Consider the following 19,451-nt stretch of genomic DNA (forward strand, 5'->3'; position numbering starts at 1 on the left):
AAAACAGGACTTAAGGAGAATAAATAGCAGGATTCCATATTTAAACAGAGAGAGAGGGAGAGAAAAAAGCCCAATTGTAGCCTTCTATTTTTAAAGTGGCCTGGCAGCTCTGAAGGATGTGTACTTTTCCTAGTTCCTTCCCCAAAATCAATGTGTTGTCACAGGGGACAATCAGAGGGCAGCTGTTGTGGCTAGCCTGACTGATTAATTACCCATGTTTCTGACGCCCAGATTCAAGACCAAGAAACAACCTGTTCACAAAACAGACAGAATACAAGCAAAGTTTTTTGGGGTCCGCGCAAACAGGATAAATCATCTAGCCTCATCACTCGGAAACAGACTAAAATGACAAGATCGGCGTTGCAAAGCAACACAACAGGATGCTGCCAAATCATTCTGAAACAAACTTCAGACTGATGGGAAAACAGTTACAGTCAAGGTCACTGAGTCAAAATGCAAGCCAAGATCTACCGCTCAGATTTTGACTTAAACATTGAGGACTTAAAAAACGTAAGCCTATGCAGCATTAAACAAGTAAAAACAGTTATGTAGCATTTAGGTTTGTGCAGTAGGCTATAGGCCCAATACATTATATCACTGCAACTCATGTGTACTCATGCACCGATTCATTTCGTTACTCCTATGACCAGAGAAATATTCCTCGGTATTAAGACAAGCTGCTAATAATAACGCAGGCTTATGGGAACACTTGGATACAGCCATTCATTACAGCTTCAGTGCTGGTTGTAGGGTGAGTGGAAGTAGAGAGAAAATGCATTTTATGGCTAATAAAAGTGTTGAACAATATATTGACAGAGCAGACGTCATGATCTCCCCCCACACACACAAACGGACTGCAAGGAAATGACACACACACACACACACCATGCAGAGAAAACCCAGCCCCCAGAGTCCTGGCTAACTTTATCACAGCCTCCCGAGGTCAATAAAAATGAGCAGATACGCTATAAATAACGAAGTCGTGAAAACCGATTGCTCAAACAGTAGTATTTTTGTCTTTCTTCACGCTGTAACATTTATATAGCCATCTGCCACCCATTGGGGGGCAGCATGCACGTGCACACGCACACATACACAGGTATCAGTGAAGAGACTGATACCTAATTGTTGACAGGAGTGATTTGTGAGTCTCTTGCTTCTCTCTCCCTCCAATGCTGCTACAAGAGCTAAACTCCCTCTTTTACTTCCTCTGTCCCTCCTCTTTCTCCTTCCTCTCTTTCCATCTCCTTCTCTCCACTTTATCTCTCTAGATCCTGCACGAGACAAGTGGCGGCAGTACATTCCTTGGGCTTGACGTCACTCTGGCTTGAACGTCCTTCTAACATTGTTTAAGTGATCTGCCAGTGGTCATTAATACAGAGGCTGGGGGAGAGAAGCCACACAAACAGAGTAGTGGGTAGGTGAGTAGGTCTAGAGGACCAAAGGGTGAGGTTCTGGGGCTGGCAACAGGCTAGGAAGGGAGAGGGGAATTCAGGGCACCACGGCTGGAGAGAGTGGGAGAGAGGGGAGAGAGTAGGAGAGATGGATGACTGAAGCCCTGACAGTGAGAGGCAGGGAGGGAGGGCAAACTGAGAAGTTCCGCAAACAGCATCGACCCTGAACTGTGATTTTTCTCTGTGAACTTGCTGATGAGTATATGTCGACAGGTGTGTGTTTGCGTATGAGTGGGTGTGTGTGCCAGCCAGGCGGCTCTAGGGGTGTTTGACCAACAGGACCAAGGCTGTAACAGACGGGTCATAGTCCCCAGCAGAACAAGGTCTACTCAGGTGACAGCCAGTCAGCGGTTGTTGTCACGTACTGGAACTGGAGCCGCCGCTGTCTGTGTGTGCTGCCACACCCACCATCAGCTATAGCCACACGTTGCGTATTGTGGGGTTTTATGTACTGTGTAATAGTAAGCGCATGAGGGAGATGTTACTCTGTGCTTGGTGCGTGTGCATCTGTATGCCTTCTATCCTTACCGTGTAGTGGGGACCCCGAGGGGCTGCTGGAGAGCCCGGGGATGGGGCTGCATCTCCCTCCTCCAGCCTGCTTGCTGTTCAGTTCATTCTCTATCTCCTCCAGCCCTGCACTCTTCTGGAAGCGAGACATGCGGTTGACCACGCGGGGGGACATGTGTGTGCGGGCGCAAGGCGCGCCACCATAGGGGTTGATGGGAAAGACGTGGGAGGTGCCACGCAGTGTGCTGATCACCACCCAGCGACTGTCCTGGCTGAAACAGATGTCCTGGACCTGGGGAAGGCAGGGGGGAGCGAGAGAGAGCGAGGGAAGGAGTGGTGGACAGGGAAGGTGGAGAGAGATAGCGTTTTAGATAGAGAATGCTGATCAGCTAGTCATACAGTGACAGTAACACAATGTATAAGTAGTAAGGCTGTTGACCATAGAGCAAAAAATGGCATTTCCCCATACAAAACCTTAACGTTCTCAAATAGATGTTGAACTGACCAGTGAACAGAAAATATGAGATGGGTTGTTGAGGGTTTGGTGGTAATGTATTTTTAAGCCTTTGGTAAAGACAGCCCAACAGTCTGTCTGTCTGCAGAAGACAATGAAGGTCTTTCTCTCAGTCTGTGGCCTCTAGAGCTACACACACAGCCTGCTCACAGAGGACACACTCCAACAGATAGTTGTGTAGATGCTATATCAGACATGCTACAGAGACGAGAGACCGAGACAGAGCAACAGAGAGAGAGACAGAGAGAGAGACAGAGAGAGATGGAAAGCTAGAAAGAGGAAGACAGAGGGAGAGAGGGACAGACAGTATCCATCATCAGAAAAAAGATATGGTGTATATCTTCCACTGTGAGCGCTGTCTACCTGTGTGTTTCATCTGTGGCCATGGCACAGGTTGGCTGGGTAATTGTCCTCAGCAATGACAGTTAATGAGGTATCCTGCACATACCAGACACAAACCAGCTCCTATAAAAAGCTAAGGATGGAGGGGTAGTTTCACCTGAGCTCTGCCTAGATGGGGAGGGGTTCCATTCTTGATCTGGATAATATTGTCCTCTCCTCATATTTTGTAGGAGACAAACTCTCCAACAACAGCAGATGTAGGGTGAAGTCTCTCAGACCAGAAGTGTGTGTATGGGTGAGATGAGCAGACTTGTGGTAGAGAGGAGTCGCAGTGGAGATGATGTCACACACAGACAGAAGTGTTCAAAGTGTCTCGTCTCTATCAGTAACACTGATAAGTCAGATTAGAGCTACTGTCACTTAGCAGGAACTACAATGGAATGACAGGAATCCTGAGAGAGAGATTATCTGCAAATACTTGAACTATTTGCACATATGACATTTGAAATGTCTTTATTCTTCTGGAACTTTTGTGAGTGTAATGTTTACTGTTAATTTTGATTGTTTATTTCCCTTTTGTTTATTATCTACTTCACTTGCTTTGTCATATGTTGGTATATGTTGGCGGCAGGTAGCCTAGTGGTTAGAGCGTTGGACAAGTAACTGAAAGGTTGCAAGATTAAATCCCCGAGCCAACGAGGTAAAAATCTGTCGTTCTGCCCCTGAACAAGGCAGTTATCCCACTGTTCCTAGGCCGTCATTGAAAATAAGAATTTGTTCTTAACTGACTTGCCTAGTTAAATTAAAGGTAAAATAAAATATATGTTTCTCATGCCAATAAAGCCCTGAAATTGAAATTGAATGGAATTGAATTGTGAGAGAGAGAAAGTGGAGAGAGAGAAAAGTTGGAAGGAACAAACCCCCAAAGAGGGGAAAAGGTACAGAAAACAATGGAAAGCTAAAAACAAAACAGACACCCAGAGCAAGAAGAAAAGTGACCAGACAAAACACCCTGACCTGCCTGGTCATTGAGTGTACTCCAGTTTAAACTAGTTTCAAACCTCCTAGCGCCCTATTACTGAGAAACGCTCCTGTTGCTATCAGAGCCATGCCTGTTTACCTGGGCTGACTCTGGGTCAGTGTTGGGAGTGTGTTTGGTGAGCGAGCCCAGCCCAGTCAGTCAGCCCAGCCAGATAAGAGCTGTGTCCACCCACCTGGCTACAGCACCATTATCACTTACGGCCTTGTTTGCTATGTAGGAGATAACCTCTGTGCCCAACAGCCTGCTCTCTCTCTCTGCTGCAATCTCTACAGTGTTTACAACAGCAGGATCAAAGCTAGTAACACACAGCCAGGCAGCAGGACCTGCCGTTATAAGTCACACATTAACCAGCCCATTACAATCATCTAGACGCCAAATGTGTGTGTGTGTGTGTGTGTGTGTGTGTGTGTGTGTGTGTGGAGGAGTTTGCGTGGGCGTGTGTAGATGTATGTATGTGTGTTCGCGCGCAAGGTCGAAGCAAAGCTTAGTGCTCTGGTCCAAACATGACACTAGCTGGACAGGCAGCTAGGACCCAAGCTCTCCACAGATAAATATTAGTTCTGCTAAAGCAAATAGAACATCACAAGTAACCAACTAAACACACTTCTGGCCCCGGGAAATGGCTGCTAAGCTAAACATATGAGAGTACATTAACAAGAGAAGAAATATCCATAGAAAGACTAAATGGGGCAAAAATACCAACAAAAATACAAGTATCCTACACACCAATAGACCTACATATGAAATAGTTTAACCTCCAAACTCCACTGAGCACCTGTGATACTGGAGTCATGGCCCGACTGGAGAGAACACACTAGGGTAACTAGTGTGGGGGACTAATCCTACAACTCGGATTGCCTGAAGTGCTGCTTCTGTGAACTGTGATTCTATATAACAGGCCTGCATGCTGAAGAGGGAGAATACAGGATGCTGCGACCCTTGACTTGGGTCCAATAAATCTCCTTACACGCCACTGAGACTGTCCATGTGTGCACGTGCATGCGTGTGAGTGACAGAGTGTGTGTGCGCCATAAGCGAGGCCTCAGCTGACATAGTGGCAGCAGCAGCGTGCCACAACTTCAGAGGGAGAGCTTAAAATGGTGGCCATTTCTCAAATGAGGCTCTGCACAACCTCACAATGCGATTAGTCGGGAAGAGGGGAGGAAAGTGTCATGTCAAAAGGGGCTCATCCCTCCTAACATCTCACGATATTAGATTTTCACCAGAGAGAGAGAGAGAGAAAGCACTGCTAGCTAGGGACAAGAAGAAAAAATTGCAGCCACCTTTATTGAATGAGGCATAGTGAATGTTGTTTGAAACTCGCCATGCCCTATTTGTCTTACAAATTGTCTCAGCTTTTGAAAATGTGTTTGCTTTGGACGGGGATGAATTGATTGGCTGGAAGGCTGTGATTCCACAGCTGTGAGGAATCTGGTGCTGCAGTCAAGTGAGAGGCAATGAGGCCTTGCTTGTTTCTAAATCATCCTTCACATCATTTACAGAGCTCCCTGGGTCACACCGCACCCTGTTCGGGTTCTTATCCACTCACACGCAAGCAAGCACGCACGCACACAAAACACTCAACTCACAGCATCTACCCTAATAGTGTTTTATCCTTTCTAACAATGTCATGAGGAAATTACGTTTGAGCTTTAGTGGTCACACACGTGACTCGTTTCAGGAAACTAGGCGTGAATTGTTAAAATTACTAGCCTAGTTGGTTTAGCAAGGGAAAAAGCCAGGAACCTTCCCGCTAGCCATGATTGGCTGTGATAATGGATGGGCTGGACATGCCAAGAGATGACTTCGGATTGGTCTGCCATGTAGCATGCTTCTGCCTATAACAATGGGCTGCTCAGTATGTGTAGGTAATCCTTTCTAAGGTAGCGTTTTTGAAAGATATCATGAAGAACTGTGTTGCTCTCCACATTTTGGAGGACGATTTTGAAATCAGTGGAATGTCCAGAGGAAGCAGAGTATGATAGATAAAGAAATTTACAAAATTCTGGCATTTGATTGCAAATATGCAGAGGGTGTCGAGAACACACAGAAAGCTGTTTTACATCTTCAAACTAAGGGCAACCATGCCATCCATGACAGAGAGGGAGAAGTGTTCATCCATGTATAGGGGTAACAGAGTCTAGCTAGATACATTTTCAGATATTCTACATTTCTCATTTTGTCAGAAAGTCTTTAAAGTGGACTGTTAGCTATCTAGCTAACGTTAGCTGGCTCGCTAGCTAACGTGTATGATCCGTGTAATAATATTATTCGTATCTCAGAGCCATTTGCATTGCAAGTTATAGCCTAACGTTAGCTAGCTAGGTAACATTGAACCTAGTTGGTTAGCTACCTGCAGATTCATGCAGCGTAGTAACGTTATGAGTTGGGATTATGGGTCATTGTTTAGCTAGCTAGCTACATGTCTTAACAAAATACCCCACTCTGCAAGTAACCATTTCACTGTACTGTTTACACCTTCTGTATCCTGTGTACACTCACACGTAAGCTATTTTCTGTCATTCTGTAATTAGCGTGCCATTAACGTTTAAATAATTGTGTTTTGAGTTTATTTTCCTGTAATAATGAATAAAAATATGCTAAAGTAATATGATATGGTCATTATTTGAACTTCGGTAGAACCGACCCAAAACATTGTTTAGAAAGATGCTTTCAGTTGCCTGGTATGCTAGATTGAGATATACTAAATACATTTTTCAATGAATGGGTTTGTTGGTATTAAAACACACCAGTTATGCTATTTTGGACCACCAGGCTGTTGATGTCATGCATGTGAATCCTTAAAGTGATGGGTGAGGCTAAGGCTTAAGAGGGTGTGAATGATGCTGAATGGGTGTAGACAAAGAAAAGCTCTCCACTAAGTGCACCAAAATATTCAAGGGCAATTTTCTCAAAAGTGGGGTAACAAGTTTAACAAACACTGAGTCTCTACTTTTATCCAATCTAAAAAATAAAAAACATTTTACTACACAAGACCAAGTCTAGCCGGTCGGTCACATGCACACCGTTTCCCCTGTGTACTACTGGAACCAGTGAGGCTATGCTACAGATCTGTGTCTGATCAGAGCCATAAAAACTACTCTTCCTTTCAGCTGTACAGTCTGATGAAGCCCAGTGTTGTCTATTTGACAGTGTTTAGACACAACACAGGCAGACATACAGTACAGAGGATCAAAGGCTTGGTTTAGATGCTATTGCCAGAGCGCACTCAGTAAACAGCTAGGGGTGGATCTGTTCAAAATCAAATCAAATTTTATTTGTCACATACACATGGTTAGCAGATGTTAATGCGAGTGTAGCGAAATGCTTGTGCTTCTAGTTCCGACAATGCAGTAATAACCAACCCGTAATCTAACTAACAATTCCAAAACTACTGTCTTATACACAGTGTAAGGGGATAAAGAATATGTACATAAGGATATATGAATGAGTGATGGTACAGAGCAACATAGGCAAGATACAGTAGATGATATTGAGTACAGTATATACATATGAGATGAGTATGTAAAAAAAGTGGCATAGTTAAAGTGGCTAGTGATACATGTATTACATAAGGATGCAGTTGATGATATAGAGTACAGTATATACGTATGCATATGAGATGAATAATGTAGGGTAAGTAACATTATATAAGGTAGCATTGTTTAAAGTGGCTAGTGATATATTTACATAATTTCCCATCAATTCCCATTATTAAAGTGGCTGGAGTTGAGTCAGTGTCATTGTCAGTGTGTTGGCAGCAGCCACTCAATGTTAGTGGTGGCTGTTTAACAGTCTGATGGCCTTGAGATAGAAGCTGTTTTTCAGTCTCTCGGTCCCAGCTTTGATGCACCTGTACTGACCTCGCCTTCTGGATGATAGCGGGGTGAACAGGCAGTGGCTCGGGTGGTTGATGTCCTTGATGATCTTTATGGCCTTCCTGTAACATCGGGTGGTGTAGGTGTCCTGGAGGGCAGGTAGTTTGCCCCCGGTGATGCGTTGTGCAGACCTCACTACCCTCTGGAGAGCCTTACGGTTGAGGGCGGAGCAGTTGCCGTACCAGGCGATGATACAGCCCGCCAGGATGCTCTCGATTGTGCATCTGTAAAAGTTTGTGAGTGCTCTTGGTGACAAGCCGAATTTCTTCAGCCTCCTGAGGTTGAAGAGGCGCTGCTGCGCCTTCTTCACGATGCTGTCTGTGTGAGTGGACCAATTCAGTTTGTCTGTGATGTGTATGCCGAGGAACTTAAAACTTGCTACCCTCTCCACTACTGTTCCATCGATGTGGATAGGGGGGTGTTCCCTCTGCTGTTTCCTGAAGTCCACAATCATCTCCTTAGTTTTGTTGACGTTGAGTGTGAGGTTATTTTCCTGACACCACACTCCGAGGGCCCTCACCTCCTCCCTGTAGGCCGTCTCGTCGTTGTTGGTAATCAAGCCTACCACTGTTGTGTCGTCCGCAAACTTGATGATTGAGTTGGAGGCGTGCGTGGCCACGCAGTCGTGAGTGAACAGGGAGTACAGGAGAGGGCTCAGAACGCACCCTTGTGGGGCCCCAGTGTTGAGGATCAGCGGGGAGGAGATGTTGTTGCCTACCCTCACCACCTGGGGCGGCCCGTCAGGAAGTCCAGTACCCAGTTGCACAGGGCGGGGTCGAGACCCAGGGTCTCGAGCTTGATGACGAGCTTGGAGGGTACTATGGTGTTGAATGCCGAGCTGTAGTCGATGAACAGCATTCTCACATAGGTATTCCTCTTGTCCAGATGGGTTAGGGCAGTATGCAGTGTGGTTGAGATTGCATAGTCTGTGGACCTATTTGGGCGGTAAGCAAATTGGAGTGGGTCTAGGGTGTCAGGTAGGGTGGAGGTGATATGGTCCTTGACTAGTCTCTCAAAGCACTTCATGATGACGGATGTGAGTGCTACGGGGCGGTAGTCGTTTAGCTCAGTTACCTTAGCTTTCTTGGGAACAGGAACAATGGTGGCCCTCTTGAAGCATGTGGGAACAGCAGACTGGTATAGGGATTGATTGAATATGTCCGTAAACACACCGGCCAGCTGGTCTGCGCATGCTCTGAGGGCGCGGCTGGGGATACCGTCTGGGCCTGCAGCCTTGCGAGGGTTAACACGTTTAAATGTCTTACTCACCTCGGCTGCAGTGAAGGAGAGACCGCATGTTTTCATTGCAGGCCGTGTCAGTGGCACTGTATTGTCCTCAAAGCGGGCAAAAAAGTTATTTAGTCTGCCTGGGAGCAAGACATCCTGTAGTCCGTGATTGACTGTAGACCCTGCCACATGCCTCTTGTGTCTGAGCCGTTGAATTGAGATTCTACTTTGTCTCTGTACTGACGCTTAGCTTGTTTGATAGCCTTGCGGAGGGAATAGCTGCACTGTTTGTATTCAGAAACCTCAATGTTAAATTACTAAAACGTTTATTATTTACAGGGGATAAGTATGCCAAAATCAAACGATTTCAGAGCTGTCAGTGAGTGCATGATGAATATTAGGTGTGTATACACAGTAGGTGTTCTGTGTGTGTGTGTGTGTGTGTGTTACCTTGGCCTCAGTCTCTCCGCGGTGCAGTGTGTAGAGGTGGTGGACAGCAGACTGGTTGGAGGCCCAGGGGTGTGTGAGGACATGGAACACATGGAAGTCATGGCCCAGGGTGTCTGCAGTCACCAGCAGCATACCTGGAGACAGAGCCACAACATGGACTTTAACACACACACACACTGTAATACATAACCATTGGTAGAGCACTATTCTTCATATCCAAGAGTTATTTCAGGAGGATTTAGTATATTGCGCATAACAGTTTAATTTCCAACAGCCATAAAAATCAGCTCCAAACCCAGTATGAAATATTTCAGAATATTATCCAGACCAGTACTGTACTGGCCAATACAGAGATTAAATGTTTTGTAGAAATCACAAATGTCAGTCGTTGATATTTATTAGTACGCATACAAAGCAATAGAATAGAAACCTTTCAGTCAAAAACTGGGCATATGTATTTAGTTGTTAATGAAACATTTGAACCACGTAGAACCCGACAACTCCTTCAAAATGGGACATATATAGTGGGGCAAAAAAAGTATTTAGTCAGCCACCAATTGTGCAAGTTCTCCCACTTAAAAAGATGAGAGAGGCCTGTAATTTTCATCATAGGTACACTTCAACTATGACAGACAAAATGAGGGGGAAAAAATCCAGAAAATCACATTGTAGGATTTTTTATGAATTTATTTGCAAATTATGGTGGAAAATAAGTATTTGGTCAATAACAAAAGTTTCTCAATACTTTGTTATATACCCTTTGTTGGCAATGACAGAGGTCAAACGTTTTCTGTAAGTCTTCACAAGGTTTTCACACACTGTTGCTGGTATTTTGGCCCATTCCTCCATGTAGATCTCCTCTAGAGCAGTGATGTTTTGGGGCTGTTGCTGGGCAACACGGACTGGGCAACAACTCCCTCCAAATATTTTCTATGGGGTTGAGATCTGGAGACTGGCTAGGCCACTCCAGGACCTAGAAATGCTTCTTACGAAGCCACTCCTTCATTGCCTGGGCGGTGTGTTTGGGATCATTGTCATGCTGAAAGACCCAGCCACGTTTCATCTTCAATGCCCTTGCTGATGGAAGGAGGTTTTTACTCAAAATCTCACGATACATGGCCCCATTCATTCCTTCCTTTACACGGATCAGTCGTCCTGGTCCCTTTGCAGAAAAACAGCCCCAAAGCATGATGTTTCCACCCCCATGTTTCACAGTAGGTATGGTGTTCTTTGGATGCAACTCTGTATTCTTTGTCCTCCAAACACGATGAGGTGAGTTTTTACCAAAAAGTTCTATTTTGGTTTCATCTGACCATATGACATTCTCCCAATCTTCTTCTGGATCATCCAAATGCTCTCTAGCAAACTTCAGACGGGCCTGGACAGGCACTGGCTTAAGCAGGGGACACGTCTGGCACTGCAGAATTTGAGTCCCTGGCGGCGTAGTGTGTTACTGATGGTAGGCTTTGTTACTTTGGTCTCAGCTCTCTGCAGGTCATTCACTAGGTCCCCCCCGTGTGGTTCTGGGATTTTTGCTCACCGTTCTTGTGATCATTTTGACCCCACGGGGTGAGATCTTGCGTGGAGCCCCAGATCGAGGGAGATTATCAGTGGTCTTGTATGTCTTCCATTTCCTAATAATTGCTCCCACAGTTGATTTCTTCAAACCAAGCTGCTTACCTATTGCAGATTCAGTCTTCCCAGCCTGGTGTAGCTCTACAATTTTGTTTCTGGTGTCCTTTGACAGATCGTTGGTCTTGGCCATAGTGGAGTTTGGAGTGTGACTGTTTGAGGTGTCTTTTATACTGATAACAAGTTCAAACAGGTGCCATTAATACAGGTAACGAGTTGAGGACAGAGGAGCCTCTTAAAGAAGAAGTTACACGTCTGTGAGAGCCAGAAATCTTGCTTGTTTGTAGGTGTCCAAATGCTTATTTTCCACCATCATTTGCAAATAAATTCATTAAAACTCCTACAATGTGATTTTCTGGATTTTTTTCTTCTCATTTTGTCTGTCATATTTGAAGTGTACCTATGATGAAACTTACAGGCCTCTCTCATCTTTTTAAGTGGGAGAACTTGCACAATTGGTGGCTGACTAAATTCTTTTTTGCCCCACTGTACGTGCCACCATGCTGGTACAAACAAACAAACCACCCTATTAAAAATACAGACCAGATATCGTTGGTCACTGTTGGAAAACGCTTGCTTATACCCCACATTATAATTTGTTCTCCAGTCACAACCATAGCCTTATAACTATGTCTTTTCTAGGGACTGGGAGGAGTGTGTGTCCGTGTCCTAACACACGACCACAGCCCAGTTCATGTGTAATCTCCGATGACAGGTCCATTCATTTCTAGACGTTTTATTTGAAGTTTGTCAAACTGCAGAAAGTATATGTCTTTACTGTAAACAACACACTCAACAAACCACACCAGAACAAGTCCAGAACCCAGGCAGCACAGGACAGAGCCTTCACATTTCTACCAAAAACACAAAAGTGCAATAACTCAAAATGTTAGCCCTTCAGCAGAAACTAAAAAGTGTGTGATCTGAGAAATTGTGCTGAATGTTTTACTTCTAAGCCTCCAAATCCAAAGCCTCACAGCCATAATTTAACAGGAGAATAATTTGTGATTTTCCTTCGCTGGACATTTTCTGCGGAGGTTGAAATAAGTTTGTAGTTAGTAGGCCGTCTTTATTGGGTGGTAAAAGAGGAGGATGGAAGAGGACGAGATTTAAACAATCCAGTGACAGATTGAAGAGGGATGAAGAAGAAAAAGGAATGTTGTCTAGATGCGCTCACACACACTGCTTTTAGACCTCACAGATAGGATGCCATTTGGGAAGCAATTTCCTATAAAGTACCCAACTTTGACTAGGGCCCAGTGAATAGGGTGCCATTCAGGATGGAGCCAGTTTCCACCTTTGTCCAACAGCAGCCATGTAATAGGGCAAGGTACAGAGGTGAGAAGAAGGGACAGAGTAAGAGTGATGGGAGTCGAAGAGAAGGGGGTCAAAGTGGGGGATATTGGAAGGAAAGAAAAAACGGAAAACCAGAGCAGGCAAGGCATTAGACGGTGGTTTAGCTATTTATGCTGTATCAAAACTAAAGACCAAACCAAACCTGGAAGCGCAGGGCCTTGGGTCTTAGCATAAACTAAACCCACGCCCCAAATGAGGTGCCAAGCCACAAGAACCCTTTGCGTCAACTGGGAATACATGGAAAAGAAGGGCCTTCTAATTATAGAGTCTGGAAACGGAAGTGAAGGGTGATTAGGAGTTAAGGCGCTGTGCTCTGTTTATCTGGGAGCTTCCTCTCTCCCTCACCCAGCCACCCTCTTCTCCCTCCTTTCTTCTTCTGCCTCCTGGCCCAAGCCGCCCAGCGCGTCGCCCTCCCTCCCTCCCTCCCTCCCTGGCTGGCTCGCCACAGGCTTTGACAAATGAGGCTTGGAGAGGCTGGCCAGGACATGACTTCTTGCTGATGGTACACTCTGTACACTCGGCCGGTGTGGAAGCGCCCAGGGTTGGGGCTTTTGTGGCCTTGTTGAAATACAGGCCCTCGGCGAGAGGCGTCAGTCGGTTAGGCCGCGGGAAGCCCAAATTAAAAAGCAGTGTTCCTAGTCGGCGGTGTGAGAGCAGCCTGCTGCCACTGGAAACCGGAATCTGTTGGAGCTCCGTCTGACACGTCCTATTTATAAACACCTCAACCTCCCCATTCTCTGGGCATCAGTGTTATTTACAACATTCTGTATGAAAACGGGCTGCCTGTCCTGGCACACACAAACACACAGCAACTGGTCGGAGAGAGAACCTCTAACTTGCCATGTGTATGAGACGTGCGTCTGCGTGGAAGGGCGCTGCCTGGCTGCGAGTGAGCGCGTTATAAAATAATTTCCATAAATATCATCTCCCCCTTTCACGCTCCCTCTTCATTGGAAAGGACTGTGCACCAAAACTTCTCGTATTGTTTTGCTGCAGCCTTTCTGTCACGTCACAAAAAGTATAAACAGAAAACATCTGCTCAATCCCATTAATAGTGCAAGGACGTTTCATTTCCAAAGTGGCTGGGGCTCTTTTTTCTGGACAAAAGCAGATGAGGAGAGAGAGGGAGGGCAGTCAGTGATGATGTCTCCCACTTGGCAGCACAAAGGGCTGCAACAAAACTAGTTCCCTCTCTAATTAACAACACTTGGCTCCAGAACCTTTGAAAAATGGGGAAATGTCAAATTATAACCATGTGGAGCTAGAAAATGTTAAGAAGAGAGAGGACACTGGGGAATCGGGTCTGGTTTGCTCTGGTGTAGGAGATGAATACACTTCTGAGCAAATGAGCAAAACACTCAAATGAGAGAGTATGCATCATATGGAGTCTTTGTCTTCAGGGCTGGCGGTGGGGCTGGTTATGAGAGACGGCCAGGCAGTGTGTGTGTACGTGTGTGTGCATTTGTCTGTGTATGTGTGTATTTGTGTGTGACTAAGTATGTGTGTGGTGTGTCAGTTAATGACTGTGTATGGGTTTGTCAGTGTATGTGTGTACTGTGTGCCCGTGTGTGGCGGTCTCTCTCGGCTGCGTCCGTGCTGGGCTTTTCAAGGTGTTTATGATAGCGGTGGAAAACACACAGGGGCGCAGTAAAAACTAAAGTGGGCCCCGGCATGACAGACTGACATCAAAGCTGCACACTCAGACCAGACCGGCCAGAACTCACTGGGTCCTGAGGCCAGCCTCCCTACAGCCCTCCCTCCATTTCTGTCTCTACCTCTCCCTCTCTCTCCCTCACCGCCCCACATCAAGATAACCAGGATAGGGGGTGGAGGGGGATGGGAGGCTAATACTCACCCAAAGGGTCACCATGCGGTCAATAAGTTGTCAATGTTTTACAGGCGAAAAGTGAAATCTTCTGAAGCTTAACCTGTTCAATTCCATCATAGTCAATTTGGCCCTTTTTTAATGAACTCTTTCACTGAGCCTGTTGCTGTTCATGTTGTATTGAGTGGCACAGGGCTTGGCATCGTGACTGGGCTATGAATCACACTAAAGCTCGATGGAGGGATGAAGGGATAGTGGCATGAAGGAAAAAAGGGATTGGCTGAGTGTCTCCAAATGAAACACCGTCTCTGCCCTCCGTGACCACTGGGATGACCAGTGCAGATTCCATCAGGCTGACGGGAAAGGTGGAGGGAGGAACATGGTGAGAGGGCTGGCACTCACCACCACCGGGAATGCCTTATAGTATTATGTAGTCGGGTAAGGAGCTTTATTTGTGTTGGGTACTAGGAAGGGGTATTGTCTGTGTTCCAAATGTACCCTATTCCTAACATAGTGCACTACGTTTGACCAGATCCCAGGGAATGAAATTGGAAAAATATAATTTTGCACAAGGAAAATAATAATTGCATTGTAAATCATAATTTGTTCTTAACTGACTTGCCTAGTTAAATAAAGGTTTAATAAAAATAGGGAATAGTGTGCCATTTGAGATGCACAGAGTCGACCAGAGGAGATGAGACCAGAGCATGGCACAGTGCGACACTGCTGTGGCCGCTCTGGCTTGGACTGGTTTCTCCAACACTCTTAACTCCATCAACCACATCCATAATCCAACCAATAGGCGGAGGAGGGAGGGAGAGATGGAGGGAGGGAGAGATGGAGGGAGGGAGAGATGGAGGGAGAAAGAGATGGAGGGAGAGATGGAGGGAGGGAGAGATGGAGGGAGAAAGGAGGGAGGGAAGATGGAGGGAGGGAGAGATGGAGGGAGGGAGAGATGGAGGGGAGATGGAGGGAGAGATGGAGGGAGAGATGGAGGGAGAGATGGAGGGAGAGATGGAGGGAGAGATGGATGGGAGATGGAGAGATGGAGGGAGGGAGAAAGGAGGGAGGGAGGGAGAAAGAGAGGGAGGGAGGGAGAGATGGAGGGAGGGAGGGAGAGATGGAGGGAGGGAGAGATGGAGGGAGAAAGAGATGGAGGGAGAAAGAGAGGGAGTGAGGGAGGGAGAGATGGAGGGAGTGAGAAAGAGATGGAGGGAGAAAGAGAGGGAGGAAAATAGTTATGGTTCATTTGATCTACGGTGGAGTGAAACAGAGGAGTGTGTTTCTTTCTGCTTCCCAGCCAGACCACCAGCGAGCTGTGCAGCTCTCCCTCGCTCTCAGATAGGAATAGATTGAAAATGGCTGACTAACCATCGCCAACAGGCTGCAATTAGCTTAATATTAAGATGGTTGACTCTTTCTTCCTGTTCTTTACAAGGTGAAACCTGCCGCTTTCAAGTCACACCGACTCACAGAGGGAGGAGTGTGCCGCCCGCGGTCAAGTTCATGAAGCGTGGCGGGGGCAGAAGTGAGATGTTGGAGTTAGCCAGCGTACCAAATGGAATCTAACTCCCTATATAGTGCACTTCTTTTGACCATGATTTTGGTCAAAAGTAGTGCACTATGTAGGGAATAATGTGCTATTTGAGCCAAATACTTATACCGTCAGACCACTCTGTTCAACTAAAAGAACTCAAACTAGCGCCACAATTATGGACTGCTTGCATATCACATATCACACTCCTCCACAAATGAAGAGACGTTAGCGCCTTCTGTTAGTGTGCTGAATGCACTGCAAATTCAATCATTCTCAATCCATCGTCAGCGCATGGAACATTTACATCTTTGTACTTCCCTTCTCCAGCCTAAATGAAACGTTTGCACCTTCTTTCTACCACAAACACGAAACATTCCTAAATCCATCATGACTAAACCTCACTTCATGGTTCATTAATAAGCCTATGGGCCCTGGTCTAAAGTGGTGCACTATATAGGGAATAGGGTGTCATTTGGGGGATACCCTTATTATTTTAATCCTGCCTCTCTCATGGTTTGGGTCATAACAGGCAGACAGATAAAACACATTCTCCCAGCAGCTAAGAGCAGGCAATAACAGCAGCCTTTTGTTGTCATGTTTAAAAGCCCCAAACGAATTGGTCAGACTCTGCAGATAAAGAGAGGGGGACTGTGGAGGGAGGGAGGGAAGGAGAGAGTACTGATGAGAAGCTTTAATCAGTTTCTCTGTGAACAGACAGGGGGCTGTAATCTCTAACCTCCATTTAAATGTTGTCTTTTATTTCTCAGAGTGTTTCTGTTAACTAATGAATCCCCTCAAACATTCGCTACCGCAGATAAGGTGTCACGCTGGTCTGTGGTGCCTGCCGGTGACGGAAGGGGGTTTGGAAGGAAGAGGCTCTTCGAACAATTTGTGTCTTTGTTTAATGGATCTTGTGAACACAGCACCAAATACAGTGTGTCCACAAAGTGGACTTAAATTCTGTGAAACATAAAGCCCCAAATGAAATCAGAGTGGACAGATCAGAACCTCCCCACCACTCTATAAAAAGTTCCACAGCGTTGCGTGTTGTTGTGTGTGTGGGTTGTGGATGACTCAACAGCAGAGCCTGAGGTGCCTGGACTGTGTGGGATGGGGTGTTTGGAGCGGGGTCTGAAGTCTCCACTGAGACCTTGAGCACAGTTGGTCTCTGGCCTAGCCAGCCCGCTCTCTTTTCCCCTCTCTCTTTTCCTCTCCATCTCTATTTCTCTCTCTCTTTTGTGCTTCCTCTCTCTGATCTCCTTGAGGTTTTATAGCCCAGGTCTGAGGCCCTGACTTCCCAAGACGGTGCAGATGCTTTTTACTACCTAGTATGGAAACACCATAAAAATAGCTGCAGTGGGCAGGCAGGCGAGCAGGCAGACAGGCAGGCGAGCAGGCAGGCGTGCAGGCGGACAGGCAGGCGGCTAGGCAGGAGAGCAGGCAGGCGAGCAGGCAGACAGTCAGGCAGAAGAGCAGGCAGACAGTCAGGCAGAAGAGCAGGCAGACAGGCAGGCAGGCGAGCAGGCAGACAGGCAGGCAGGCGGCTAGGCAGGCGAGCAGGCAGGCGAGCAGGCAGGCGAGCAGGCAGGCGAGCAGGCAGACAGTCAGGCAGAAGAGCAGGCAGACAGGCAGGCGGACGAGCAGGCAGACAGGCAGGCGGACGAGCAGGCAGACGAGCAGGCAGACGAGCAGGCAGACGAGCAGGCAGACGAGCAGGCAGACGAGCAGGCAGACGAGCAGGCAGACGAGCAGGCAGACGAGCAGGCAGACGAGCAGGCAGACGAGCAGGCAGACGAGCAGGCAGAGAGCAGGCAGACGAGCAGGCAGACGAGCAGGCAGACGAGCAGGCAGACGAGCAGGCAGACGAGCAGGCAGACGAGCAGGCAGACGAGCAGGCAGACGAGCAGGCAGAGAGCAGGCAGGCAGGCAGACAGGCAGGCAGACAGGCAGGCGGACGAGCAGGCGGACGAGCAGGCGGACAAGCAGGCGGACAGGCAGCAGTGGTTTTACAGCGTCTTGGACAAACAGTAGGAGAGCGTCAGCGAGGTCGACGTCCAACTGGCCATACAGATGACTGCACTAAAGGGAGGTCGACGTCCAACTGGCCATACAGATGACTGCACTAAAGGGAGGTCGACGTCCAACTGGCCATACAGATGACTGCACTAAAGGGAGGTCGACGTCCAACTGGCCATACAGATGACTGCACTAAAGGGAGGTCGACGTCCAACTGGCCATACAGATGACTGCACTAAAGGGAGGTCGACGTCCAACTGGCCATACAGATAACTGCACTAAAGGGAGGTCGACGTCCAACTGGCCATACAGATGACTGTACTAAAGGGAGGTCGACATCCAACTGGCCATACAGATGACAGATGCACTAAAGGGAGGCCGAGGATAGGACTGTTGGCTCTGCAAATTTATCAAGCACTTAAGACTACACTGTACAATGTACTACACACTGTACACACACACTACAAACTGTACACACACACTAAACACTGTACACACACCATATACAGACACACACCATATACAGACACACACTGTACACAAAAGCAGAGGACAATTAACTGTTACAGCTATGTATCCAATTTGTGTAGCCTTTCATTACAGGACTGTAGACGACCTCTTCAAAACAAAACTGGCTCAGGAAGGCGTATGCAACTACATTCTTCTTTTAAAAGCACAATGGGCTGGCTGCAGTTGGACAGACAGGAGACAGTCACAGTGGGAACATACTAAATCATTACCCTGGGAGATTTTAACAGCTCAAAACAGAGGGAGGGATATAAAAGAGACAGAGGGAGCGATAGAGAAAGTGAGAGAGACAGAGAGAAAGGAAGAGAATTACATTGATTATAACAGAGCTCGCTGGGGAAAAATCTATAGATCATCAGCTTTACATAATGCCATTACGACATAGAGCTCATGTAGCCAGGAGGACAGTGGCACTTTACTGAAGCCATGACTCCCTGGGCGTGGCATGGGTGGCATGGGTAGGTGCGTGTGTGTCAGGGCAGGAAAGGGCACTGACCCCCTCTGGGTTTAATCTTCTGTGATCGGTCCATGGTGGACGGACAGCCCTACTACTGGGTAAAACACACACACTCAAACACAGCTGCACATCTTGCTAAATGAGAGTGGTCAAAAAGGCGACAAAATAAAAAGCACCACTTCCCATAACGTGAAGATACAGCCACGAGGGGAGTGCTAATTGCTTGCTGTGTATAGACAACTCGTTGCAGGCTAAATGAGTGGGCTGGGGGTGTGGAGGCAGTCTCTGTGGGGTGTTTCCATCGTGTTCAGCATATGTGGTGTGGGTTAGCTGGGTGTTGGGGTGAAGGCCTGACTCTCTCTCACACATCAATGAGGTGTAAGGAGTTATGACACCACAGTGACTGTTCTTCATCATGACACACAGCTGCTTGGCACTTTCCATGTTTCTATTATCTATTCACTAGGCTATTCATTATGATGTGTTACAAAATATGGGCTGGGCTTTATTGGGCTACGCAGTGTGGCTGGAGATGAGTTCTAGCCTCATTTACCAAGGCTTAGTAGATATTTAAGAGGTGTGAGGTTAGTTAGGTGAGCCAATAAAGCTTGTAGAATAGTAACATTGTGTTTTTATTGAACAAGACGTGTGTGTCCCTTTAAGAGCTGTTGGGAGGTTGAGCTCCT

At 46.8% G+C, this 19,451-nt stretch overlaps 1 protein-coding gene across 4 annotated transcripts in view; it reads right to left on the reverse strand.

The window, feature by feature from the left end:
- Nucleotides 1-19,451, reverse strand: part of LOC112267028 (BCAS3 microtubule associated cell migration factor) — a 354,308-nt gene that overhangs the window by 278,472 nt on the left and 56,385 nt on the right. For all 4 annotated transcript variants that reach the window (XM_042297357.1, XM_042297358.1, XM_042297359.1 and 1 more), the window contains exons 14-15: nucleotides 9,415-9,548; nucleotides 1,983-2,253 (exon numbers count right to left, since the gene is read on the reverse strand). In XM_042297357.1, the coding sequence (XP_042153291.1) occupies nucleotides 1,983-2,253; nucleotides 9,415-9,548 (405 nt within the window). The remainder of the gene's footprint in view (nucleotides 1-1,982; nucleotides 2,254-9,414; nucleotides 9,549-19,451) is intronic.

Source organism: Oncorhynchus tshawytscha, linkage group LG14, assembly GCF_018296145.1.
Source record: "Oncorhynchus tshawytscha isolate Ot180627B linkage group LG14, Otsh_v2.0, whole genome shotgun sequence".
Lineage (NCBI taxonomy): Eukaryota > Metazoa > Chordata > Actinopteri > Salmoniformes > Salmonidae > Oncorhynchus > Oncorhynchus tshawytscha.